The sequence below is a fragment of the Pan paniscus genome, chromosome 12, assembly GCF_029289425.2.
Source record: "Pan paniscus chromosome 12, NHGRI_mPanPan1-v2.0_pri, whole genome shotgun sequence".
NCBI classification, from domain to species: Eukaryota; Metazoa; Chordata; class Mammalia; order Primates; family Hominidae; genus Pan; species Pan paniscus.
In genome coordinates, this window is record NC_073261.2 from 123,647,412 (window position 1) to 123,674,008 (window position 26,597).

General features: G+C 51.3%; 1 protein-coding gene across 3 annotated transcripts in view; it reads left to right on the forward strand.

Annotated features, from left to right (window-relative positions):
- LOC112438915 (uncharacterized) overlaps nucleotides 1-26,597 on the forward strand; it is a 258,190-nt gene that overhangs the window by 83,479 nt on the left and 148,114 nt on the right. The window contains exon 1 of one of the 3 annotated variants that reach the window (XM_034952521.3): nucleotides 21,287-21,561. The exons of 1 other annotated variant lie outside the window; for it this stretch is intronic. In XM_034952521.3, coding sequence (XP_034808412.1) covers nucleotides 21,315-21,561 — 247 coding nt within the window. In that variant the 5' untranslated portion in view covers nucleotides 21,287-21,314. Of the gene's footprint in view, nucleotides 1-21,286; nucleotides 21,562-26,597 lie in introns of those variants that run through there. One more of the 3 variants, XR_008624438.2, reaches the window with a different exon arrangement.

Here is a 26,597-nt window from a genome sequence, read left to right on the forward strand (position 1 = left end):
GAGGCAATGGGGAAGGGCTGAGACACTTCAACAGCCTTGTCTGCACCTGTCACTTACTGTGTGACCTTGGACAAGTTACTTAACCTCTCTGTGTTTCCGCTTCCTTATCTGCAAATTAATGATAATAATGGTGCCGACTTGCAGACTTCATGGTGGAACTTAAATAGGGCTGATTAATGGATACACTGAGAGCTGCATCGAGCTATCTATAGACGTTTTGTGTTTGTCTCAACTTTCTAGGATTGAACTTACTGCTCTATAAAGTGGGGATTCTGAGTCAAAATTTTAAAAGGTGATGTTTGCATGGAACTTTGCACTCTGCACAGCTCCACTCTTGGCATTAAGTCTTCTCTCAGGGAGAGCTGCTGGCATGTGGCATGTGGCATCCTTTTCCCTGGATTGGGACGGATGTGGCTGATGCCAGGAGTGGGGAACAGGAGGCTGACAGAGCCAAGCCCACGGTCTGATGAGGAGGACTGGGGTTGACTCTGGGGAGCTCCCGTGGGGCCACTGCTGCCCCAGTGGTTGCCTGGCAACAGCCTGTCCATCGCTCCTTCAAGCCCAGCCCTGAGGCTGCATGACTGCTGTCTCTGTGGTGCCTGTGATGACAGTGTCCTGCATCCCCTTTACCCATTGACCAGATGGGAACAAGGGTTTCAGGGCCACCAGCCCCGTGGACGAGGACTGCTCAGTGCACACGGCGAGGCGCTCAGTGCACACGGGGAGGCGCAGGAGGCAGGGGCAGCTAGTGGGGAACACTCACCAGGCTCCAAATGGCTTCACGCTCAGCAGCAAAGCATTTTCATTCTGGGTGGATCAAAATAAACACAAACTTCTTCCAGGCCCAACAATAGATTCTCTCCAAAACCAACAAAGAAACAGAAACTCAGTTTGCTTAACTTCGGATGAGCCGAAGAACACTCACACTTCTTTGTTTCCGACATAAAATTATTTCCCGCACCTCCAACTTGTGCCCCAGCACGGAAACCCTCTTCACGTTATTATTCTGCCGAACTAGAGCAGGCAGAGCTCCTTTCTGTGAGTTCCAGGACACCTAATGTATATTTGGCAGGGTCTGTATGAAACCTTGGACACGTCTCGGGGTAAAATGAATGTCTGGCTGGGAGTGTTTTATTCTCAGGAAGAGTGATGGCTGCTTGGGTGTCCAGAGCCGCTTCCAGGTGAACAGCTGCAGATCCTTGCGGGTGGGCAGGGCACGTGGGGAGGGGGCGCCATCTGTGCCCCAGAGGCAGCTGCACCGGCTGACTGCAGGTCCTGCTTTGGGCCGTCCTCCTGTGCCATCCCAGACTTCCTAGCAGTTCAAAGTGCTGCATTCACGTTAGCAAAAAAGGCGGCCTTGCAGGTTGGAGGCTGGGGTCAAACTAAGCTGAGGCCATGGGGTTGAGTGATCTGACCACTTGCCCCAGGGGCAGGGGCCAGCACAGGCTCCGAGGAGCTGCAGCAGAAGACCATGAAGCCAGACGAGGGTCAGGCGTCCCTGCAATCTCCACCTCGGCTCTGCCTCTCAGCCTCACTTGGCCTGAGCGCAGGAGGCCAGGTGCCTGAGGATGCGGCCAGGGCTGCAGCTGCCTTGGGTTTCTAGAAAAGTTCTGAAGGTCGTACCTGGTGTGACATAAACCATGTTACCTGTGAGGCATCTATTAGAGCTGGTAAGATCACTCCAGTCAGCAACTCCTTAAAAGTGGTGCTCTTCTCTTTGCTCTCTCTCCCCAGCCCAGGAAGCATCTGCTGTCAGCCCTGCCAAGCCTGGAGTCTGCCGGGATGCTTGAGGGGCTGGGGCTGGCCAGGTTGCAGACATTGGGCGTTTCATCGAGGCAGTTTTTTGTAGTGTGGATGCTGGTTTTGGTACATTGTGCTCTATTGGGTGCTAAAGCCCTTTAGCATTTTCTCTTCCACCAAACTTTCAGGTGAATTAATGCAATGCTTGATGGACTAGCTGGTCATTGACAGATTGGTTGTGGAGTAACTAATTAATCCGTTGGTGCAGCAAACACTAACACTTTCCATCCTCGTTAGGAGCTCCACTAGATACTGAAATGCAGTGAGTGCAATAGGGCCATGGCCCCTTCTCCAGGCAATGCCAGTGGCGTGCAAGCCTTGGGGACGAAAGTGCTCCCTCCTGAGAGGACATGTGGGATGGGAGTGCGTTGGGGCCGCCACCTGGCACACTCTCAACAAGGCTTCCGGGAAAGCTGACTCTTTGATCCTGTTGTTTTTCACAGCTTTGTGGGAACGTGCTCAAAAGAACGGCAAAGCACCCAGGGACACGTGTGGCTTAAGGCCAGCTGACCGTGGCACATACTGCACGTTGCTCCCCCTGCACCGATTCCTCCCATTCTTTTCCTAATAAAACCCTGATTTTGTTCTCTGTGCACGCATGAGTTTCAGGCACCATTTCCCAGCCCAGGAAGAGAATCAGGATGTCATCTTTTCCTCTTGAAGCTTCTGCTTTCCTCTTCTGGACTGGAATTAAAACAGGAGGCTGGAGGTGAGGCAGCCATCTCGCAGCCATGAGGTGACTGTGGAGATGGAATCTATCAGGAGAGGAGAAGGGGAAAAGCCTGGGACATTGAGGCGTCAGGGGGACCCCACACCACCCCAGACAGGGGCCCTCACACCACCGCAGACAGACAGGGGACCCCACACCACCCCAGACAGGGGCCCAACACCACCCCAGACAGACAGGGGACCCCACACCACCCCAGACAGGGGCCCCCACACCACCCCAGACAGACAGGGGCCCCCACACCACCCCAGACAGTGGCCTGACACCACCCCAGACAGACAGGGGACCCCACACCACCCCAGACAGGGGCCCCCACACTGCCCCAGACAGACAGGGGCCCCCACACCGCCCCAGACAGACAGGGGACTCCACACCACCCCAGACAGGCAGGGGCCCGACACCACCCCAGACAGGCAGGGGACTCCACACCACCCCAGACAGACAGGGGACTCCACAGCACCCCAGACAGGCAGGGGACCCCACACCACCCCAGACAGACGGGGGCCCCCACACCACCCCAGACAGACAGGAGACCCCACACGACCCCAGACAGACAGGGGCCCCCACACCACCCCAGACAGGGGCCCCCACACCACCCCAGACAGACAGGGGACTCCACACCACCCCAGACAGACAGGAGACGCCACACCACCCCAGACAGACAGGGGACTCCACACCACCCCAGACAGGAGACCCCACACCACCCCAGACAGACAGGAGACCCCACACCACCCCAGACAGGGGCCCCCACACCACCCCAGACAGACAGGGGACTCCACACCACCCCAGACAGACAGGAGACGCCACACCACCCCAGACAGACAGGGGACGCCACACCACCCCAGACAGGCAGGGGACTCCACACCACCCCAGACAGACAGGAGATGCCACGCCACCCCAGACAGACAGGGGACCCCACACCAGCCCAGACAGGGGCTCCCGGGTTTCCTGGAGGTGTGGGAAATAAACCCTCATCTATTGTGCTACTCCCAGGCTTGCTCCTAGGCAGCCAACACTGTCCCTTTAGAACCCAAAATATCTGAGACAGGTCTCAGTCAATGTAGAAAGCTTATTTTGCCAAGGTTAAGGGTGTTCCTGTGGCACAGCCTCAGGGGGTCCTGACGACACGTGCCCAGGGTGGTCGGGTGCAGCTTTCACACATCAGTCAGTATGTGTACAATGCAGCTTTGACACATCAGTCAGTATGTGTACGATGTCCACTGGTTCCGTTGGGTAAGGTGGGACAACTCGAAGTGTCCCACTAGGTCATAAGCAGAGAAGAGACACAAGGTTGCATTCTTCTGAGTCCTTGATCACCTTTCCACTGAATACACAATTTAGTCTGGCCCAGAGAATCTGCATTTTTACATAAACAATAGGGCAGAGGAAGTCATCAGATACACATTTGCCTCTGGGGAGCCTCAGGGGGATGACTTTGAGTTCTGTCTGTCCTTTGTCCATAAGGAGTTTCCTTGTGGGCAAATTGTGAGGGAGGTCTGTAGCTTCTTATCTTGCAGAGACCTTATTTAGGACTAGAATGGGAAGCAAGTTTGCCCGATGCAGTTCCCAGCTTGTCTTTTCCCTTGGCTGAGTGATTTGGGGTCCCGAGGTTTCTTTTCCTTTCACAGACACAGTGCTATTTGGAGCTAAGGAAAGGTGGTGAGCATGCCTCTCCTGTGTGGCCACCTCAGGAGGGCTGGGGCGTGACTCCACCATGGCTGTGCATAGGCTCGGAACCCAAGCTGGCAAATAATCGGTAATTGCAGGCCCTGGTGCTCATTCCATCTATCCAGGCACCGGTGTTCAATTTCACGGACAGCATCATCTTCAGGAGTGCAGACTTGGAGGTAGGTCTGAATCAAGCTCAGCCATTTTCATCAGTGTGGCCCTGGGCAAGTGGCCGAACTGTTGCAAGCTCCTTTCCTCCATCTGTACAATGATGTGAGTGACGGTGCCTCCCTTTGTGGGGTTGCTGGGCATTCAATGAGATAATTGGGAAGTACTTAGTGTTCGTTGATTATTATTGATATGAGTGTTCTTAAGAAACACAAACATCCTCTGCTTCCTGTTCATGTGCTCCACAACCCACCAACAAATTCCATTCTCTCCCAGTATCCACTCCCGGGGAGCTGAACTCAGGGCTATTGGAGCCACGCCTCAGGTCATTCATGCGGTCATGGGCAAATCAGTCTCCCTGGATCTCAGTTTCCTCATCTGTAAGATGAGATGTTTGTACTAGATTGATTTCCAGGTCCTTTTTGTTGGAAGGTCCTGTGATTTTTTATCATTCTCTGTACACAATTCTATTATAAGGGAAAAGTGGTTTAAAGCAGGCAAGTTTCCCTTGCTACCTAAAGATGTCACTACATCAACTTTGCATCTTTTATTAGCATACTTTTTCTTAAGTCTCCATTGGTTGAGCAAAAAGAGATGAAATTCGCATTGATTTTCTCAAGAAAACTACATCCACTTGCCTGGTTTGAGGATGTTTTTACCAAGGGTGGGTCCTGAGGTTTCTGTTCCCCGCTGGCCTCTACAGACATGGCCATGCTTCCTGGCGTGACTTTCATCAGATGGTAACGGCTTCACCCTGTCTTGGGAGGATGGCGCCATTCTTCACTACCTCTTGGGCTGTTGACTCTTTGATTTTATTTTGCTGTCTGACTTTAAAAATTATATTATGATATTTTTCAACACTGTGGATCAGTCTACCAGCCCATGGGCACCTGCACCAGAGGGTTTTACAGAAAGTGCAGGATTGGTGGGGTGCTATTGTTCCTTTCTGAGCAGGTACAATCTTTGCCTCTCAAGCTGCCCAGACAGGTTTAAGAGGTGGTGACTTGGCGGGTGACCAGCACTGATGGTGTCTCTCTCAAAAATGACGACCCTCTGACCATCCTTGGCTGTGATGGTCTCATCTTATTTGGACATTTAAGCTCCTCCTCTGGGTTGGGTAATACAGTTGGAGCTGCGGAGATACAGCTCTGAGAGGCAGTGTCTGCTGTGCCTGTGAGCTGTGTTCCCTGAGGGTGCAAACCACTAAGTCTCAGCTTGGTCTTTTATTAAAGGACAGAGCGTTCCATGTCCACCTGTGTCCATTGTGGGGCTCCAGGCAGTCTGTGTGGCCCCAGTGCTCACTGATGAGTTGTGTGTGTTTGTATAATGTGGATTCTGGAGGGATGCAAGAGTCGGAATTTCTGTCAGGTTGTCTGGTGTGTAGCCCTCCCTGCACAGTGGGGTGCCACCCGCAATAGCACATACAATAATCTACTGGGATATGGTGCCTGGATCTGATGGGTCCTGGGTGCAGGCCTCCAGACTCAGAGCACCTGGATCCCATGGGCCCTGGGTGCAGGCCTCCGGACTCAGAGCACCTGGATCCCATGGGCCCTGGGTGCAGGCCTCCGGACTCAGAGCACCTGGATCCCATGGGCCCTGGGTGCAGGCCTCCGGACTCAGAGCACCTGGATCCCACGAGCCCTAGGTGCAGGCCTCTGGACTCAGAGGTCAGCTTCCTGAAGTCTGGGGGAAAGTGCTGTCCTACTGGCATGGCTTGGAGACAAGTGGGACAGCTGATTTCTTTGCACCATCTTTCTTTCTACTTTGGAGCACAGAGCGTCTGGAATTCCTGAGGTTGGTCCCACACAGGGTTTTTCCATCTATTTTTAACTGAAGTAGCTCTTACAGTGTGAAAGCGTTTGGCTGAAGGTGACAGAAATTTCACAGTAGGAAGAAGGTGGGGTGCTGCGTGTTCCCCTCATAGAAGCATCCTGAGGTCATGGGGCCCTCGGCGAGCTCCCTCGGGGTGGCTCCTGTCCTGTGGTGGCTCCTGCTGTCCCTCATCATGCAGTGGGCACTCCCAGGCTCACATCCCAGTGGGGCCCCAGCCTGGCTCTCCCCTGGTGAGCCGTGCTCCCTCTGCCACTCTGGGTCACTGCTTCGCACCCTTCTGTGACAGCCCTGCCCCTCTGAAGCCCGGCTGTCAGTGGCCTTGGCCTTGCCCTCTTCCTCTGGTCACCATGGAGTTTGAGCTCACCGCTGACTTCCTCCAGGGCCAGGGCATCTGCTCATGGCCCCAGCCCCTGCCTGCTGCCTGCATCATCGGCACCTCTGCATTCACAAGCCGGGAAGTGTGAGCTGGGAAGCCTGGGTGTGGGGAGCAGATGAGGGAACAGCCCAGGAGGCAAAGGACTGCAGGGAGACAGAGACGGCTGGAGGCCCCGCCACGCACACAGTCGGAAGAAGTGGAAGGCCTGTAGCCGTACTGTCCCCATCTCCTGTGAAATTCTGTGAAGCGTTGTGCACCTGTCTGCATACTCACAGTGGTTTCCTGTTGTCCTTTTGTCAGTTGCAGCACGCTAGTAGGAAAGGTGTGGTTGGAGAAAGATTTTTAAAAGGCCCTTATTGACTTCTCCTGGGGTTTCTGATCCACCGATGCCCCTAAATGACCCAAGAGCAAGAGGTTGCAGAGAAACCACAAGCAGAGCCAGAATGGACTCCCAGGAAGTATGTGCAGGGAGAAAATCAAGACGCGAAGTGGGAGAAAGGGTGGTGTCCCTTTCTTCTCTTTTATGTCTGAGCCTTATTCAGAACAGGCATTTGGACTAAGATGAATGCCATCCTTCTCCTCCCCTGGTGGGCCCATTCACTCACTGGCCCAAACCCTGTCCTGAGCCCCGTCCTGAGCACTGTTTGGGGCCAGAGCCTGTGGCCAGGCTGCACCTTCCCCTGCGAGGGGCCCAAATATCCCAAAGGCCCACTCTGCTGAGCAGGGGACGCGACTGTGAACATCTGGGGAGAGGCTGCCCGGGCTCCTGCGCCCCCGCCTGCTTGAGGCTGCCTGGCTCACACTCCCTGGCCCTACCCCTTTCCCAGGACACTGGGGAGAGCTCCCTCTGGGCAGGCCATGGGCCCTGATGAAACCACCCTTCCAGGGTCTCTCTCCTCCTCCACCTTGTTCCTCTCAATCACTATCGCACGTTCCCTGTCAACGTTCACTCTATCATGTGTACACTCTGCCACACGTTATATATCACACACTCTCACGAATCGACAATCTCACGTTCACTCCACCTCACGTTCACCTTCACACATTCACTCTAGCTCATGTTTACTGTCACGTGCTCACTCTGTCACGTGCTCACTCTATCACATGCTCACTCTATCACACATTCACTCTCATGTTCACTCCATCTCACAACCACTCTCACACATTGACTCTGTCACACCTTCACTCTATCTCATGCTCACACTCATGCATTGACTATCACACATTAACGCCATCTCATGTTCACTCTCGTGTTCACTATCCCGTGTTCACTCTATAATGTGTACACTCTATCACACATTCATGTTATGTGTTCATCATCTCATGTTCACTTTCATGCATTCACTGTCCCGTGTTCACTCTGTAATGTGTACACTCTATCACACGTTTGTGTTATGTGTTCATTACACGTTCACTCTACCACATGATCACATGTTCACAATCACACCTTCTCTGCCATGCATTAACTCTATCACATGTTCACTCTGTCACATGTTTGCTCTATCACATGTTTACCATGAGTTCACTATCACATGTTCACTATCATGCATGGACTATCACATATTCACTGTACCACATGTTCGCTACTATGCAGCCTCTCTCACGCGTTTGCTGTATTACATGTTCACTCAATTACACGTACATTCCATCCCACAGTTGCACAGTTGTGCTATCATGTGTTCACTATTACATATTCACACTCATGCATTCCCTCTCACGTGTTCACGGCATCACACTTCCACTCTCATGCTTTCACTTTATCATGTGTTCCCTCCGTCACGTGTCCACTCTATCACATGTTCACTCTGTCATGCATCCACTGTCATGCATTTGCTGTACCATGTGTTCACTATCACGTGTTCAGTGTGTCATGCGTTCACTCTATCACATGTTCACTCTATCACACCTTAACTCATGCATTCACTCTCATGTGTTCACTCTATCACGTGTTCAATGTATCATGCGTTCACTCTATCACACGTTAACTCTCATGCATTCACTCTCATATGTTCACTGTATCACGTGTTCAGTGTGTCATGCGTTCACTCTATCACATGTTCACTCTCACACGTTAACTCTCATGCATTCACTCTCATATGTTCACTGTATCACGTGTTCAGTGTATCATGCGTTCACTCTATCACATGTTCACTCTATCACACGTTAACTCTTATGCATTCACTCTCGTATGTTCACTCTATCACGTGTTCAGTGTATCATGCGTTCACTCTATCACGTGTTCACTCTGTCACACGTTAACTCTCATGCATTCACTCCCATATGTTCACCCTATCACGTGTTCAATGTATCACGTGTTCACTCTATCACGTGTTCACTCTATCACACGTTAACTCTCATGGATTCACTCTCATATGTTCACTCTATCACGTGTTCAATGTATCATGCTTTCACTCTATCACATGTTCACTCTATCACATGTTAACTCTCATGCATTCACTCTCATATGTTCACTGTATCACCTGTTCAATGTATCATGCATTCACTCTATCACGTGTTCACTCTATCACACGTTAACTCTCATGCATTCACTCTCGTGTTCTCATCACATATTCAGTGTTTCACGCCTTCACTCTGTTACACACTCTATCACATGTTTGCTCTATCATGTGTCCACTATCACACTTTTCCTCTATCGTGTGTTGAGCATATCACGTGTTTGCTGTCACACACCCACTCTATCAAGCATGTGTTCACTGTCGTGCACTAACTCTATCACACTTTCTCTACCATGCGTTCCCTCTGTCATTTGTTCAGTGTATCACTTGTTCGCTCCATCACTCGTTTGCCCTCTCGTGTGTCTGTGCCGTCACTGCGTCAGCCTGCCTGCGCCCTCACTGCGCCAGCCTCTGCCTGCGCCGTCACTGTGCCAGCCTCTGCCTGCGCCGTCACTGAGCCAGCCTCTGCCTGCGCCGTCACTGCGCCAGCCTCTGCCTGCGCCGTCACTGCGCCAGCCTCTGCCTGTGTGCTCTGGAGCAGGCTGCCTGACTATCCTGTGCCTCAGCATCCTAATCTCTGCGACTGGAGAGGTGATTCCTACGGGAAGGGCTCAGATCCCCATCAAGGCTAGGTGTTATTAGTGTAATGCCCAGAGCTAGAGAAGGGGGAGCCCCATGTTTGGAGGCTGGGTCCAGAGGATTCGCCAGCAGAGCAGATGTAGGATGCAAAGGACAGAGGAATCAGGAATGAATTCTTAATTCTTGTGGCCTGGGTAATGATGGGGATAGGATCTCTTTATCAATGTGGATATCAGATAGGAAGTGGTCTGAGCTGGGGGAAGACAGAAAGGGAGATGGATTTGGGGGAAATCAAGATTTAAATTTTAAAATGGTATTTTGAGATGTGTGTGAAATTCTGATAGTAGAGGTTGGAAGGTGTTGCATGAAGAGTCTAGGGCTTATGACAGGAGTGATGACTGGAAATATAAAATGGGGATTTGTCAGCTGTAGTGAAAATTAAAACCATGGGATTGAATAGCATCACAAAGAGAGCACGTGGGGATGAGAGAGGAGGGCTGAGGGCTGAGGAGCTCTGGGGTGGGGATGTCCAGGGAGGAGGCTCTTTGGAGATCTTTGGTCCTCTCACCCACTTCACACAGGCGGGAGCTCATAACCTTCCACTGGATGAAGCTCTCTCTTGGCAGCGAGGGACTTTCTGAGGGACGGTCAGAGGCCAAGAAGCACTCCCCTTTCTTTGGCCTGCTTACCATTGCAGCGCTGAGATGTTGCCTTAAAGAATTAAGGGCTAAATCTTGCCTCCTTGGAGGGAATGACTTAACCTGTAAACTTATGAACAAATCAGAGAAAGGTGAAGAAGAGAAAGGCTGCAGGGCACTCAGGCCTGAGGAGGCAATGCTCATGTTCCCTCTTTAGTTTTTAAACTTAATTCTATTTGGTGATTACCCAAACAGTATAACCTCATTGGAAAACATTTGAATATTGTAGAAAATTATAAAAAAGTAAAAAATCATCCTTTAACCATCCACGCAGAGATAAATACTATTATCTTCTCCTATACATTATTCAAGTCTTTCTTCTACGGAAATTTTCTTTCCCTCAAATGGTAGATATACTTTTGTATACTATCTTATGCATCACACATTATCATGAGTGTTTTTCTAGGTAATTGATAACTTTTTAAAGAAGTGACATTTTTAAAGGTAATATAATATTGCATCAAATTAAATTACATCACATAATATCTTGTTTAGAAAATTTCCTGCTGTTAGACCTCGATGTTTTCCCCAGAGAAAGGATCAGCATTTGTAATTTGATGGCAAAAACAACTAGTTATGACAAAACCAGTCAAATAAGAGCTTTCTCCGTCCTGCCACCAGTGACCCATCCTTCTATTCTGCGCTTTCCTCAATGAAGGTGTCCTGGACAGAGGAAGTTTGTAATCTGGGAGGAGACCAATTTTAAACTGGGTAAAAGCCTATAGTTTTGATACTATATTTGATTGGATTTCCTATTATCTGCAATTGACTAGAGAACTTCTTATGACCCAAGAGTGTCTTGAAGAGTTCTGGGTCCCGTCCACGTCGTTGTTGAGAGTTAGGAGAAAGTAGTTAAGGGAGCAGTTTTGTAAGACAATTAGGCAATGGAGTAAAGGAGTACAGCAGCTTTCTGTTTCCAGCGTGCTATCCATGTCTTCCAATACACTGATCACACCACACAACTTTGGGTCAAAACTTCTGTTAGTATTTTATATTCTTTCTTTTTATCAAAGAATATGAATGTTTTAAAAATTCTTAATAAGCACAGGAAATTACTCTCTAGAAAGGTTAAAAAAAAGCATAGATCTTCTGGAAGTATCTAATAGAGCATTTGGTAAAGTTTGCTTCTATAACTACTTTCCAACATTGGCAATGACCTATTAAAACAGATCTTTTTATTTTAATATTTTTTTAATCAGTGGAGGTGGCTGTTTCATATACATTGATTAAACATTTGTATTTCCTCTCTTATGAAGGGTACATTTCAACATCTAGTAATGAGCAGAAACAGGCCAGATTATTGGCAGCTGTAGGTGGCTGGGTTAGGTTGTAGGTGAGTGATAACATTACTAATAGTAGCTAAGTAACGTGACTGAGCACTTAGTGTGCCAGGCCCCATGAGGGAGAGCCCTCTGGATCATGCACTAGACACGTTTCATGAAATGTCCTCACCCAAAGCCTCCTGGGTGGCACTGTAGAAGCACAGCATCCCTTCGGGATGTTAGGCAACTGGTGGGGGCCCAAAAGCAGCTTCCAACATGGAGTTCAGTTAAGTACTGGCAATGATCCTATCAGAGCTCATGCCTGTTCCCATGATGATCAATTCCATTTTGTTCTTATGCCTAAATATGGGCAGAAATAGCAGAGGACAAGGAGGAACTGGCTGCCTGCTTACCTTCCTGGAGAGTTCTGAGGAGGTGGATGGATGTGGGAAGTTTCAGTTCAGGTTAAGAAATACTACTAGATACCTCCTCTGGTAGAGGCACTGCTGTGTCACTCATAAGCACAAGTGGTAGGAATATTCTAATACAGAATATCAGAAAAACAGAAGCCACTCTAAGTATCTTCAAGCAGTAAGGAAATAATACAGGGAAATAGATATATATACACAGACATAATAAGTCCTTGGGGAGTGATAGCCAGGAAGGCCACTGCTTGCTCTCAGGATATCCAGACAGGTGTGAGTTAATGGGAAGCCGACAAGGAGAGGAGGAGGCTGTAGGCATTGCAGGGGCGCCACCAAAATACCTGCTCCAGAGTCCAGAGTGGGTGATTTTAATGAAAGTGCCTGGAAGCTGGTGGAAAAATCCTACCTCTGCCAGCCGACCGCTGACAAATATACGCCAGCCCGCGATTGCTGATGAGAAATATATTGTTTTTCCTTTCCTGCATCCTAAATTTTATGTGAATGACTTTCGTTGGACCTCTGCCTGTCAGGGAGTCTGTGAAGCATGGGAATATGGGGTATCGCTGTCACACAGTTCTGTGACTTGGAGGTGATTCAGTAGAAACGAATGTGCTGAGAGGAGTTTGCAGAGAGGGCACGGAACCTGAGAGACCCTTGCTGAACCCGAGAACTTCCCGGAAGTGTAAAGTTTGACTTGAGGTTTTTTATTATTATTATTTTTTGGATGTCTGGGCCTTTGATATGGGGCTGTACTTACATATCCAGAAAGCAGATTGAACTGCATGGACAGACACATGAAGACAAGATTTAGATTTTCCTGCAAATATCTCTAGCTTCAGGGAAAGTTGGGATTAAGTGGGACAGGACTGGAGCCATGGAAACTAGAAATCCTGATGAAACCTGTTAGGGGCCTGGTCTCAGGTAGTGGAAATGGAGAGACAGGAGACACTTAACATGTATTTTGGAGGTGGAATTACAAGGACATAGTGATCAAATGGATGGGATCGGCGGGGGAGATATGAGAAGGGGAGAAGCTTACTGTGGACCCCTTCGTGGTTGGCTTGGACGAGTCAACAGTGATGCCATTGACTTGGAGCAGGAATAAAACATAAAGGGCCAGGTTTTGTGGGAAAGAGAGTGACTTATGTTCGGGACTTGTAGAGCTTGAAGTGTTTGTGGAACATTCAAGTGACTTGACAAGTCAACAGTCAGGTCTGGGAACAAGCCTCCAGTTTAGGCAGCAACAGGACTTCAGGTGCAGAATTGCTCGTCTACTGCGTGGATGTGGAAATGAAAACCATGAGTGCCGATGAGATCAGTCAGGGAGGGCATGTAGAAGGTGAAGTCTGATTCAGAATTTGCTGTTGTGGGAGGGTCCATTATAGGACTCACTGAATTACTGAGATTAAAAATGAGATGACTTTGTCTTCACCAAAATTTCGTAATAATCACTGATAGCTTTCTAAAATTGGACAATGTGCAAAGCATTATTGCATGCACTGCCCACTGCTAGCTTATGATTTTTATCTGTTTCACAGATGAGGAAACTGAAGCTCAGAGGATTTTAGGTCAGACAACCAGTAAATGGGTGAAGCGGTTCTGCCCAGCCCCTCCACCTCTTCTTTGTTTCTTCCTAAGTCATGCCATGACCTTCTGTCCCACACTTATGTTTTCTCATGGATCAAATGCGTTACACCCCCCAGAATTTTGCAAAATCACTTTACAAAACAGTGACAGTAACATGGGAATTGCTCCCCACTCATTACAGATAAATGCATCCAGAACTTCACCGATGGTCATAGGGTGAAAGTTGAATGTGCCCATTGTAATTACATCAGTGTTAGCAATAGCGTGAGTTGTTTGCTTAAAATGATTGGAAGTTGTTTATTTTTCACGTGAAAGTGGAGGAGGTTGAGAATGATCATAGCAGAGTCTTCATGCAGAGACAAGCATGTGGCTTTCTTGAGCGCTCATAGTTTTCAGGGTCACTGTTATAGCGGTAGCTCGGAAAACAGGATGTTCGAAGTAAAATTAAAGATTAAATATTAAGTCTGAGGGTCTCAGAATCCACCTGTATACCTCCTTATTGTTGACCCTTTATCCTATCTTCAGTTGTAGCTGCTACATAGTTGAGACTCTCAAAAACCTCTTCGGATTGTTTGACAAAATATCATAGAGTCTACCCCATGGATGGAGTTTTGGATGAAGTTATAGAAGTATAAACTGCAAATAAAAAATAATCAGATCATCGGCTGTAAGATTCATCCAGTCCAACTTTCCATGTCTGGCGCTGGCCTTGTAAGCAGGACATGGAAGGGGCGATTGGGATCATCCCTTTGTTCCTTCAGTACATCAGTCAGCCTTGGGGCACAGAAAGTGTGCTACTGAGCCAGGCTTTTGAGCCACCAGAAATGTGCAGGTGGGCAGGGGAGGAAGGAAGCTATCAATATTGAGATCTACTCAGAGACAGGCATGGGCTCAGGACTTTCAAATGCTATTTCATTTTGTTTTGTAACAACTCTAGAGGGGTGTGAATATGCCGGAGTTGTCGGTAAGGAACTCAAGACCGGGAGGGATGAAGAGTCAAGGCTGCATAAGTGTCCAGCTATGAACGCAAGCTAATCAGCCTTTGAGGCATGGGCTCTGCGATGTCCTCGTGTTCCCCAGTGGCCCTCTCCAGGCCTTCATGTATGCCATGTCCATGCTGACAGCTGATAGGTGCCACACTCAGGCTGCAGAATCCAGTCCGCTCCGTGTCTCCCCGCATCTTCATGGATGAGGTTTTCCTCCTAGAGCTCATTTATCTCCTTCTCTTCCTGCAAAACTTCCCCGTTTTCGAAGATCTATTTCTAGATCTATTTTAAATGATCTATTTCTAAAATTCCTTATTATACTAAGTTTATTTTACTCGTTGTCAATAATATGGTCTCATTTTGCATTTAATTCATTTATTTGTCCATATATCCATTCTTTATCCAGTTTTCATTGACTAAATTTTTTGGGGGGACTCTCAGATGTTATGAGCTGAGAATATAACATGAGAAAACACAGCCCATGGCTGCTGGAGTCGTTTTGTAGCTGGGGAGACTCACATTACACACAGAATTATAATGGAATATAAGTGTTGTAATAATTCAGGAGACGGGCAGCATTAATTCTAGAGTTAAGCAGAAAGGTCAGAGATGGAGAGTGGTAAAAGCTTTGGAAACAGAGCTTTGAAATAAGGTGGAAAAGATGAGAAGGAGCTACCCTGGCCCCATTCCAGGTGGCTTAGGAGAACTCTGCATAGAGAAGGCACGGAGCCCACAAGGTCAGGAAGCGCATGGAACAATCTCTTTTCTGTGTAACTGAAGCCTAAGTGTGCATGTGTTTGTCAGTGTGCGGTGTGTGTTTGTGTTTGTGTGTGAATATATGTGTGTGTATGCATGTGTGTAGTTTGCATTTGTGAATGTGGTGTGTATATATGTGGGTGTATGTGTGTGTGTTTGTATGTGCTCATGTATGGTGTACGTGTGTGCATGCATGCATGTAGTGTGGTTGTACATGTGTGCACATGTTTGTGTGTCTCTCTGTGTATGCAATGTGTGTGTATATTGTGTATATGTGTATACATATGTGTATATGTGTATGCAGATGTGTGGTGTGTGTTTGTGTGTATGTCCATGTGTATGTCATGTGTGTCTGTATGGGTGTGCACATGTTTGTGTGTTTATTCATATATATGTGTTTGTGTGTATGTATGTGATTGTATATGTATTTGTGTGTTTTTGTGTCTCTGTGTATCTACAGTGTGTGCATGTATCTGTGTGTACGTGTGTGTGGTATATGTTTGTGTATGCATATGTGTGTATGCATGTGTGTGGTGTGTGTTTGTGCCCATGTGTATACGTGTGTGTATGTGTGTGGTGTTTGTGCATGTATGCATGTGTGTGTGTTTGTGTGTACATAAGTGTATGAGGTGTGTGTTTGTGTGTATGCTTGTGTATATGTTTGGATGCATGTATATGGTGTATGTTTGTGTGTATGTGTGTAGTGTATGTGTATGTGTGGTGTGTGCTTGTACATGTGTATGTTTGTTTCTCTGTGTTTGTGTGTAATGTGTGTATGTGGTGTGTGTCTATATGTGTGCTGTGTTTGTGTATGTATGCCTGTGTTTGTGTGTATATATGTGTATGTGGTGTGCATTTATGCATGTGTTTCTGTGTGTGTGTGTCCATGTGTATGTGTGTGGTGTTTCTGCATGCATGCATGTGTTTGTATATACGTGCATGTGTGTATGTGGTGTGTGTGCATGTGTTTCTGTGTGTATGTGTGGTGGGTGTGTCCGTGTGTGTGTGTGTGGTGTTTGTGCATGTATGCATGTGCTGGTGTGTATATATGGACATGTGTTTATGTGGTGTGTGTGTGTGTTCATGTGCTTCGTGTGTTTGTGTATGTATGTGGTATGTGCTCATGTATGGTATGTGTTTGTGTTGATGTGGCGTGTGGGGAAGAAGTGAGAGCTGAGGCCACCATCACGTTAACAGCTCTAACGTGGTCACACGCAGCCAGGAAAAGCCCTGGAAGGCGGCCATAAAATGAGTGGCTGCAGCTTTTTACCTTGCCTTGCTCATGGGAGCAGAATGTGTGTCCCAGTCCTTGCCTTGGCCCGGAGGCAAATGGGTGGAAGTGGCCATGCTCTGAGCTTGCTTCAGCCTGCAGTCTCCTGCATCTCTGTTCTCCGGAGCCTCTGCCTTGCCCTGTGGAACAAAGCACTGTTAACTGCGTGGCTTAAAACAGCAGGAGTGTGCTCCCTCCCAGTCCTGGACACAAGAAGTTCAAATCAAGGCATCTGCAGGGCCTGCTCACTCACTGATGGGGGCACCCTTCTCTGGGTCCCTGCCTTCTGGCGTCAGTCCCGTCTCCGCCTTCGTCCTTACAGGGTGCTCTCCTTCCCGAGTGTCAGTCTCTCTCCTCTTCTGAGGACATCAATCATTTTGGACCAGGGCCCACCCTAGTGACCTCCTAACTTGATGACACCTGCAAAGATCGTATTTCCAAATAAAATCAGGTTCACAGGTACTTGGGGGTAGGGCTTTGACATATCCTTTTGGGGAACATTCTCGACCCATCATGGCTGGCCCCTGGTTCAAGCAAGTGGGGCGGGGGCGCTGAGGGAACTGCCCGCAGCTGGAAGCAGAGCTGCTCTGTGAACCTGCCCAGGGCCTGTGTACACTCCTGAGTCTTGGGGCAATTCCTTATGCAGTGTCCCGGAGGGGAGGGAGGGACAGCTGGGAGGAAGAGGAGAGGAGGGTGAAACCCAGGAGGGAGCCTGTCTCCAGAGGCTGTGCGTGCGAGGGGCAGAGGCTGAGCTAGGGGAGTCACTGAGGGGCCTGGAGAACAGGATGATGTAATGGGGTCTGTATTTAAAAATAATTCTGCTGACCCCCGGTTGGCAGGAGACATGGCTGGACCTGAGGCAGGCCCTCCGTTCTACCTTCAGTCCGATGGGGGCCTGGGGCCCAGGGCGCCTTTTGTCCCCTGACCCTCACAGATGGCCCCAGACATGTGCCCCCCATGCAGGAGAGCAAACGGTGGGGGGTGTCGCCTGGTTATAGTGATAAACTGCCTTTAGAAAGGGGACCTGAGCCTTCACAATGGTTAGCATTCTCCCTGGTAGGGACTCTAGGGGAGGCTGCCGCCTTCACAACCCCCCTATGCTGCATAATGATGGTAATTTTGCCCTTGAGGCTGTGAAGCCCTCACACAAATGAAGCCTTACTACCGGGAAAGGCTTGGCTCTGTGGTGTGCAGGTCCCCGCAGTGACTGTTAGCAGTGATTTAGGCCGAGTGACAGGAGCAGGCTGGCTGAGTGGGGAGGGGCCGAGGTCCTCGAAAGGCACCCACTGACTTCATCATTTTGTTCTGAGAGGGCCCTGCATATCTCCAATCTCCCCCAAAACAACAAACGGGGGGGTCTGGTTCCGTGTGTTCCGCGGATCCTGAAATAACTCATTCCGCAGGATTCACGGGGCACCTGCTTGCGCTAGGAGTAAGTGGCAGGTGGGGGCAGCAGGTGGACGAGCAGCGCCGGTGGGTACCCTGATGGCTGACACAGGCGGCCTCATGTTCCTGAAAGGCTCCGCAGAGGAGCGGAGGCCTGGCCTTCCTCGCGAGGGGTGGACCGGGACGGGCGGCCAGGCATCAGGAGCAGCAGAGGAGCCGTTCCCCAACACGCAGTGACTTGATCCATCCAGGACGCATCGGGGGCGCATCTCCATGGCAGGATGGCTCTCTGCAGGGGGCAGTGGGCAGGGCCTCTGCAGAAACCCTGAGGAAGGCTTCCCCGGTGACTGGGAGCAGGAAGGGTGTCTGTGTGTGCTCTGGGGCCGGCCTCTGCTATTGACACTTGCTGTGAAGCGGGGCTCCCACAGTGTCAGTGCAGCTGGACCTGGCCTTCCAGAGCAAGAGTGCAGGCTGTCAGAGCCCGGGAGCTGCACAGGATGGGCACCTCAGGTGTTCCAGGAAGGGCAGCCACACGGGGGTGGGAAAGGCCGGGCTGGGCCAGGAGGACCCTGCCCCAAGACGCCCCTCCTGTGCTGCGCAGTCTTGGTGGCTGCAGATTCCCACTCACCTGTGATTTGGGGTGACTTCCTCACCTGTGAAGGAGGGGCTGCTGAGATCACCGGCCTCTCCAGCCCTGTCGGCGAGGCCGCTGCCTCACGCTTCCACTTAGGAGGCTCTGGCCCAGAAATGTTATAGAGGGGAATGACACTGACATCCAATACATGATGATTGATGCATGGACCCCGCTGCCTGCCCCAGCTGCTGGAGGGAGGGAAGCTGCAGGAAGGCGCTGGGGCTGTCCAGGGTCAGGGCAGCTGCTCCACAGCAGGACCAGGGGCCTCTCACGGCGGCTGGACCATGGCCGGGGCTGCCCTAGGCAAGTAGGTAGACCAGGGATCAGCATGAGGACTGGACCCTCACAACAGGGACGGACTCTTCCATTCATTCCAGAGCTGCTGACCCCTGTGGCTCTGCAGGGCCCAGGTGTGACCGCAGCTCCCGAGGTGAGCACGACCCAGGCTCTGGCAGAGCTCCATGGCACTGGGAGGCAGAGTCGCATGTGGGCATCTGTGTCAGGTTCTCTGTGGCCTGCTTGCCTGGGGAAGCTCTGAATCACGTCTGTTGTTCCAGAACAATCACTAATCACAGCCAGCCTGCCCTTCCATCCACTCCCAAAAGCATCCCAGGCAACCGAAATGAGGGGACGGGAGCCTGGCAGTGTCCACCCAGCCTGACCCTGCAGGGCCCCACAGCCAGGGGGCCTGGGCAGTTTCCAGCAGGGAAGCAAAAAGAAAAAAAGAAGGAGGGGTGGGGGAAGGGCAGGAAGGAAGGGGGAGCCTTCAGGAAAGACCCTCAGTGCGGAGGAGGACTCTGAGTGGCCAATGGGCTTGCAGTTTCCCTTAGGTGGCAGAGGGCGTCTAGGGGAGGCCAGGCCTGCACCTGTCTCCAGGCTCAGCAACTCCCATGCTGTGGAGGGGCAGGCAGATGGTAGTTGCACAGGTGCAGAGACACCAGACCACCGACCTTTACTGACCTCCTCCACCCTGGGTGGGACAGCTTTGGGGAGTGAAAGGGCGGTGCCTGCCTTGACCAGGCCAGGAAGCCCCTGCTTGAAAGGGCTGAGCCTTGGAGGCTTCCCCGCAGTTGTCTCTCCATCCCCTCCCTTCCTGACTTCCCTTCCCCCACAGGCCCTCCCCTAGTCCTGCTCCCCAACCTCCCTCCCTGGGTCCCCTTGCCCCCAGTCCATCCCTACAGTCCTCCCTCTCCTGCTCTCCCTCCCTGGGTCCCCTTGCCCCCAGTCCATCCCTACAGTCCTCCCTCTCCTGCTCTCCCTCCCTGCCTTCCCTTCCCCCCATGCCCTCCCCAAGTCCTCCCTCCCTCCCCTCCCTCCCTGCCTTCCTTCCCCCACCCAGGCCCTCCCAACAGTCCTCCCTCCCTCCCTGACTCCCCATCACCCCCAGGCCCTCCCCTCTCCCTCCTCTCTCCTTGGCCTTGCTCAGCTCCTGGTGAGGCTGGGCACCTGGCTGCTAGTCTTCTGTGAACAGCTGGTGTCTCCCCAGCTGCCCCTGCAGTCCGTCTCTTTTCCATTTTCCCTGCCTCTTAGGATTCCTGTCAGCCTGAGCCCAGGACCACAGTGGGGAGAGAGAGAGGGGATGGGAGAGGGAGGTGGGGGACGGGGGGAGATAAAGTGTGCCGCAGGGGAGGAGACACATGGACTTGTGCTGGGCTCACAGCTTCCTAAGCAAAAAACAGCAAAGACCACTCCCAGCCTCCTCCAACCACAGGGCGGCTGTGCTGGTGGGAAAGGTGGTGTGTGTGTCTATGTGTGTGCATGTGGGGTGCATGCTTGTGGCGTGCACTCATGTGGCATGCACTCGTGGCATGTGTGATACGGTGTGTGTAGTGTGTGGTGTCTGTGGTCTGTGTATGGTTTGTGTGTGTGTGTGATGTGCTGTGGTATGTATGGTGTATGTGTGTATGTTTGTGTGTGATTTGCTATGGTGTGGTGTGTATCATTTGTGTGTGTGGTTTGCTCCTTTGTGGTGTGTATGCTTTGTGTTTGTGCGTGTGGTGTGCTCTGCTGTAGTGTGTATGGTTTGTGTGTGTGTGTGTGCTGTGCTGTGGTGTGTATAGTTTGTGTTTGTGTGTGTGCTGTGCTGTGGTGTGTATGGTTTGTGTTTGTGTGTGTGTGCTGTGCTATGGTGTGTATGGTTTGTGTGTGTGTGTGTGTTGTGCTATGGTGTGTATGGTCTGCGTGTGTCTGTGTGCTGTGCTGTGGTGTGTATGGTTTGTGTTTGTGTGTGTGTGCTGTGCTGTGGTGTGTATAGTTTGTGTTTGTGTGTGTGCTGTGCTATGGTGTGTATGGTTTGTGTGTGTGCTGTGCTGTGGTGTGTATAGTTTGTGTTTGTGTGTGTGCTGTGCTATGGTGTGTATGGTTTGTGTGTGTGTGTTCTGTGCTATGGTGTGTATGGTTTGTGTGTGTCTGTGTGCTGTGCTGTGGTGTGTATGATTTGTGTGTGTGTGTGCTGTGCTGTGGTGTGTATGGTTTGTGTGTGTGCTGTGCTGTGGTGTGTATGATGTGTGTGTGTGTATGTATATGTGGCATGCTGTGGTGTGTGTGTGTCCCAAGCTGCACAGGGTTGTCACACAGCCCGAGTGCCCTGGTCCCTGCGTTCTTTGTAATCACAGCCATGGCATCTGAGTGTGGCTGGGAGGGAGGCCACCTGCCTGCTTTCCGAGGATCTCAGCTTTGGGGTGGTATCAGGGGTGACAGATGCCCCAGGCGTCTTCTCTCCAGGAGTCAGGGTGGGGTCTCCGAGAGAACAGCACTCATTGTGATGAGTGGTTCTGCTTTCTTCCCAGGCCGCCTGCTGTGGGCAGTGAGTGGAATTTCCCAAGGCTGGCCAGCTTTAGTGTGGCTGTGCGGGAGGGCACAGCAGCAGCACCTGGGCCCACGGAGCTGCCGGAGCTGGGCCCCACTGCCCCCAGCCGCTTGCCCTGCCAGGGAAGGAAACGCCCAGGTGAGGAGGAAATGCCCATGGGCTCTGCATGCCTTAAAAGGAAACCATCTCGGAGTTAACATGGTTGAAAGGGAAGGTCTTTTTCTTTTTGGTTTTTCCCCTTCCCTTTTGATTTTTGTCAGCAGCATTGGTGTCTCCACGGCTGGGCCGGTGCTTCCTCGTGGGTGAATAATTTATGTGTAGCAGCAGCTCCGAGGTTCTAAGCTCCCAGCATGGTCCAGCTTGTTGTGCTTATTTTGGAATGAGGGCGCCCGGCGTGTGGGCTGCCCCTGAGAGTTCCTTTTGATTTGAAGTTTGTAGCTGGGGCTCGGAGGGAAACACAAGTCTCGGAACGTTTTCCCAGGGAAATGCAAATCCTCAGATTAGGAACTCTGGCCTCAGGGCTGGGAAGAGGGGCCGGCTGGATCAAATCTGCTCACGGATGTGGGAGCCGGGGGAAGTTCCTGGACCTCTCTGTCCCTCCACACTTTCACCTGTAAAATGGGCGTAATGTTATGGCCCTGGTGAGGGAGGAGGGCCACAGTGATGCCAAGCATCCAGTGGGTGGTGAGCATGGAGTAAGGGTCCGCAGGGGGCTGCAACAGCACCTTGGGAGTCCCTAAGCCTGTGGAGGGTCCCCCTTGAGATGCCCAACCACAAAGGCTGCACTGCAGGTTGTGAAATTCCTTCGGAACCCTAGGGTGTGATCACAGAGGGGGACGCACAGCAGTGCCTGTGCATCTCACATCACGATTGCATTATCTTCCTCCTCTTGCCCATGATGGTAAAAAAGAAGCCAAGCTGCCGTAGCAATGCTCCGTCCACCAAGCCCTGGCCTGTGCTGTCCTCACAGTCATCTTGCCAGCACTGCTGTGACACACGTTTTCATAGAGCAAATGTGCCAGGGTAGCTGAAGACCAACAACTTGTTGCTGAAACAGAAGGGGAGGGGAGGAGAGAAACCTCCGGAGGAGGCCTGGGAGCTGTCACCCACACCCCTGTCTGCACCCTCAGCAGGCTGGCCAAGCCTAGGGACGGACAGGAGAGGCTCAGCAGCTGGGCTCACCTTCTTGGCTTTATGGGATGGCCTGTTCTGAACTCACAGCACCTGGCTCTGCAAATGCTTTTCTGGAAGACGAGCTTGAATGTTTGGAATCATAAAATGAAATTTGCAGCCTCTGTTTATGAGATAAAGGATGCTTAACTTGGAGATGACTTCCGCTTTTAAGATCTTAATCAAGTTCACTGTTTGTGCTTTTTAATGGCTCAGAGACATCTTGAGGTATCACTTTTGATGGTTTTCCTCTGTGTCCTTCCTTGACTATTTTTCCACCTCAATTCTGCTGGTCAGTGTGAGGGCCTGAGCCTTGTGAAAGCCACTGGGGTTAGTTGTGTGGATGGGAGTGGTCAGGATGGCTATGGACAGAGAAAAAATAAGACAAAGTTCTTACCTTAGACCCTGGGGTTTTATCTGCCTTGGTTTATCACTTCATGTGAGGTTTTGAATGCCTTCTGCTCCTCTGAAATCTCCACGGTAAAGTGAGGAGAGGCTATTTCACAGATGCACTTGACTGTGATGGATTCTGTGTGGTGTTTCTGTGCTTTACCACAGGGGGAAAGGAGAAATCCAAAGGACATGCATCACGTTTTGGAGACAGCGTAAGCTAGAGGAGACTGCAATGGGGCTGTGGCCAAGGAGCCATGAGAACTGTATCCGAAGGGCATGTAGAGTAATGTGCTTCCCTGCAAGCCTGGTCCAGGCAGAGGAGGGCCTGGTGGGAGCTGAGCTCTGGCCTTCCTGTGTGCGACAAGGACAGATGTTCACAGGCACCCCCCTAGGAATCTTTGTTCCCTCTAGCCCATCACTTCCTGCTAGGTTGACTCAGGAATTGCCTGAGAGACGGAGGAGGCCTTGGAGGGAATCTGATCCCCTCCTGTGATACACAAGGAAACCGAGGGCCTGAGGGGGTGCCTGGCAGCCGCCCTGTCACACAGACCCAGATGCCCAAGAGGGCCAGACCACCGCACACTAGTCAGTCCAGGGAGAGGATAGAGTCAGCACAATTCTATTCCTCATTTTAAATTTTATGTGCTGGGTGATGTCAGGCAAATGCTCCCTGGGCCTCTGTCTCATCATCTTTAACATGGTGGAGGGAACATTTCATATTCCTACCTTTGGTGGCTTTGGCTGAGTATCATGTGAGCTGAAAACGGCAGACATGCAGCTTGGGCGGGCTGTGAAGGTCCCACAGCTGGGAGGCGTTTGCTCCCGTGTGGATTCCCATCCTCTCCCTGGCTGGGCCCATGAGATGCTCGCTCACTCTAGCCCAGATTTCCTATTCCTGGACAAGCCTGGCTCGGCACTCTGCCTCCTCCGATTCACACGCACATGTGCATGCACAAATGCAGTTGTGTGCACACATGTACTCAACACACGTACGTACCCACGCACGAGCACACAGAGACACATACTCACATGTACACACATGCCCATATATGCAGGCACATGAACAAACCCTAACCCTAACAGGTATAGGTGTGTGCACACATACGTCCACATATAATCACAAACATGTGTGCACAGACACCACATACAAACACATGTGCATGCACATACACAGGCACACACATATGTGCACCCACACCCACACACGTTCATACGCATATGCACACAGACACCACATACTCACATGTACACACGATCCCATACATGTCCACGCATAATCATATGTGCACAGATGCAACATGTGATGCACATGCAAGCACAAACACACACACACACACACACACACGAGGCGCTATCTCGGCAATGCGGAGAGCTGAGTGGGCACAGATTTCCCCTGCATGAAAAAGAGCCCAGATCATGCTGAGGATGGGGGCCGCCCTGCCACTGTCTGGCTTTGGGACCTTGAGTAAACCCTTTTACCGTTTTTAGGATCTCATGTTCAATGTGTAAAATAAAGAAATCGGGTGACATGGTGCTTGTGTGCACCAGAATTCCAGCGTTGAGCAGGAGGCAGCTCATGCGGGAATGGAGCCTGGGATCCAGCCCGTTGTTGGAGTCAGGGGAGACTGGAGTACAAGGTGTGGGCTGCTGTGGGGCTCAGGCCTCCCCAGCCCAGGCCTGAAAGGCACATTGTGGATGAATATCAAGGCCTGGGGGCCTGGCAGAGACATTTGCCAGCATCTGTGTCCTTTGGTCTAAGGCTGGCCAGGGCTGGCCCTGCAGGGAGGGAGCTGGACGAAAGACAGGCTCTCACCTCCCTTCTCTACTTCCTTCTGATGTGCCTCATTGTCCGCCCACACCCTCAGGCCCCAGCAGTCAAAGACGGGGGCCAGGGACAGACCCTCTCTGCAAAGCAGGAGCAACGATTCCGGGTGTGTCTGCCTCACAGGGTTGTGATATGCAAATGTACTTTTTGCATATATTTCCCTTGGCAAATGAGCACTGAGGGCCACTGGGGGCTGGAGATACAGAGATGGGCAAGACAAGGTCTCTGCCGCCAGAGGGTGAGAGTTAATGCGGGGAGGGGCAGACAGCCAGACAGTGGCAACACCCATGAAAAATGAGGCCAGAGGGCACAGGGTCAGCTGACGCACCCCCACCAGCAGAGGAGATGGCAGCAGACGGGAGATGCTGGCCCAACCGTGTGTGTGGAAAGAGGGAGAAGGCTGGGCCGGAAGAGAACACCACCCACGCCTGGACGGATCCGCGGCACCTTCATGTGGCTCATGGGGACAGGGACAGTCAGGCCTGCTGTCCACATGGCTGGGAGCCACCCACACAGCCCTCGCCTGGTTCTGCCTCCAGGTGACGCTGGCTATTCCTGGGAAAGGCCACCCTGCCTCCCTGGGCTGCTGCACCTGCCTCATGGACATAAAGGGCTCCACCTGCCTGACTCACTTCCAATGTGGTGTGACCTTAAATAACAGGAGAAGGAGGAGGAGAGCTTTGAAAACTGAGCCTGGTGCTTGTGTCTGTTCCCACCACCAGGCAGCTGGTGTTGTTGGCTCAAAACCTGGGCCAAGCCTAGAGCCCTGCGTGACCCTGTGCCCATCACTGTCCCTGAGCTGGAGTCCTGGCTGGTCTCTGCCCGCATTGGTCACCTGTGGGAACCCAGCAAACATCCCCTCTGGCAGCAGCAGGTTCCTGCAGCTTTATCTTGGCTCAGCAGGCCAGCCCAGGCTGCCCCCCGCGCCTTTCTCTCAGCAGCTCTGCGGTGAAGCTGCCAACTTGGATGATGTCCAGGGGCTAGGCATCCCTTGAAGAGGCCTCCCCAGCAAGCCTCAGCCTGCAGGCATCTGTGAGGGAAAAAGGGCTCAGGTAACAGAAGCCCCCTGTGTCCTTCAGAAATGGCAGCGAGCAGGGGCGTATGGGAAGGATTACGCAGTGAGGAAGGGGGAACAGACGGGGCTTTCTCCAAGAGGGGCAAAGACAGCTGTTGAAAAATTCAGAGGCTCCTGTTCAGGGCTGGGAGGAAGAAAACCTAACTACGTCCCCATCACAGTGCTTCCGATGCCTCCTCCTCTGATTCGATGCTATTTTACCTTCCCTAGTGGGCAAGAGGTGATTATAAGGGAGCCAACGTAGTGGCTGGCATTTCAGCGAGGATCCGAAGGCAACAGCACCAGAATCACAAGTCAGGACAGATCCCAGATCCCAGCAGCGCTGAGCCCATGCAGATGGAGCAGCCTTGCTAGGAGCGAGTAGTTTCCAGCTAACACGCTTCCCGTTTTGGAGACAGTTCTGGGTGTAGAAGTTGAGAGAAAACCTCCCAGGGAAGGATCCTGTCAGAGAGGAGGGCCATGGCCACCCCAGGCTGGGTCTTGCCATCTTGTCCTTTCCCTGGGGATTCTCTTGCTTTGAATTTTGCTGCCACCATCTAGAGAGGAAAAGGAGAGAAAAAAGAAAGGCAATAAGAAATGAATTTTAAAAAGGGTTGGCCTCTGGAGGTTTTTATTTTTGACTTGTACTCAAAGTGAGGATGATGGATCAAATCTTTCAAAACCTGGGCGAGTTCCTCTCCTGAGCTGTGCTGGTGCCTTATTTCTGGTGCT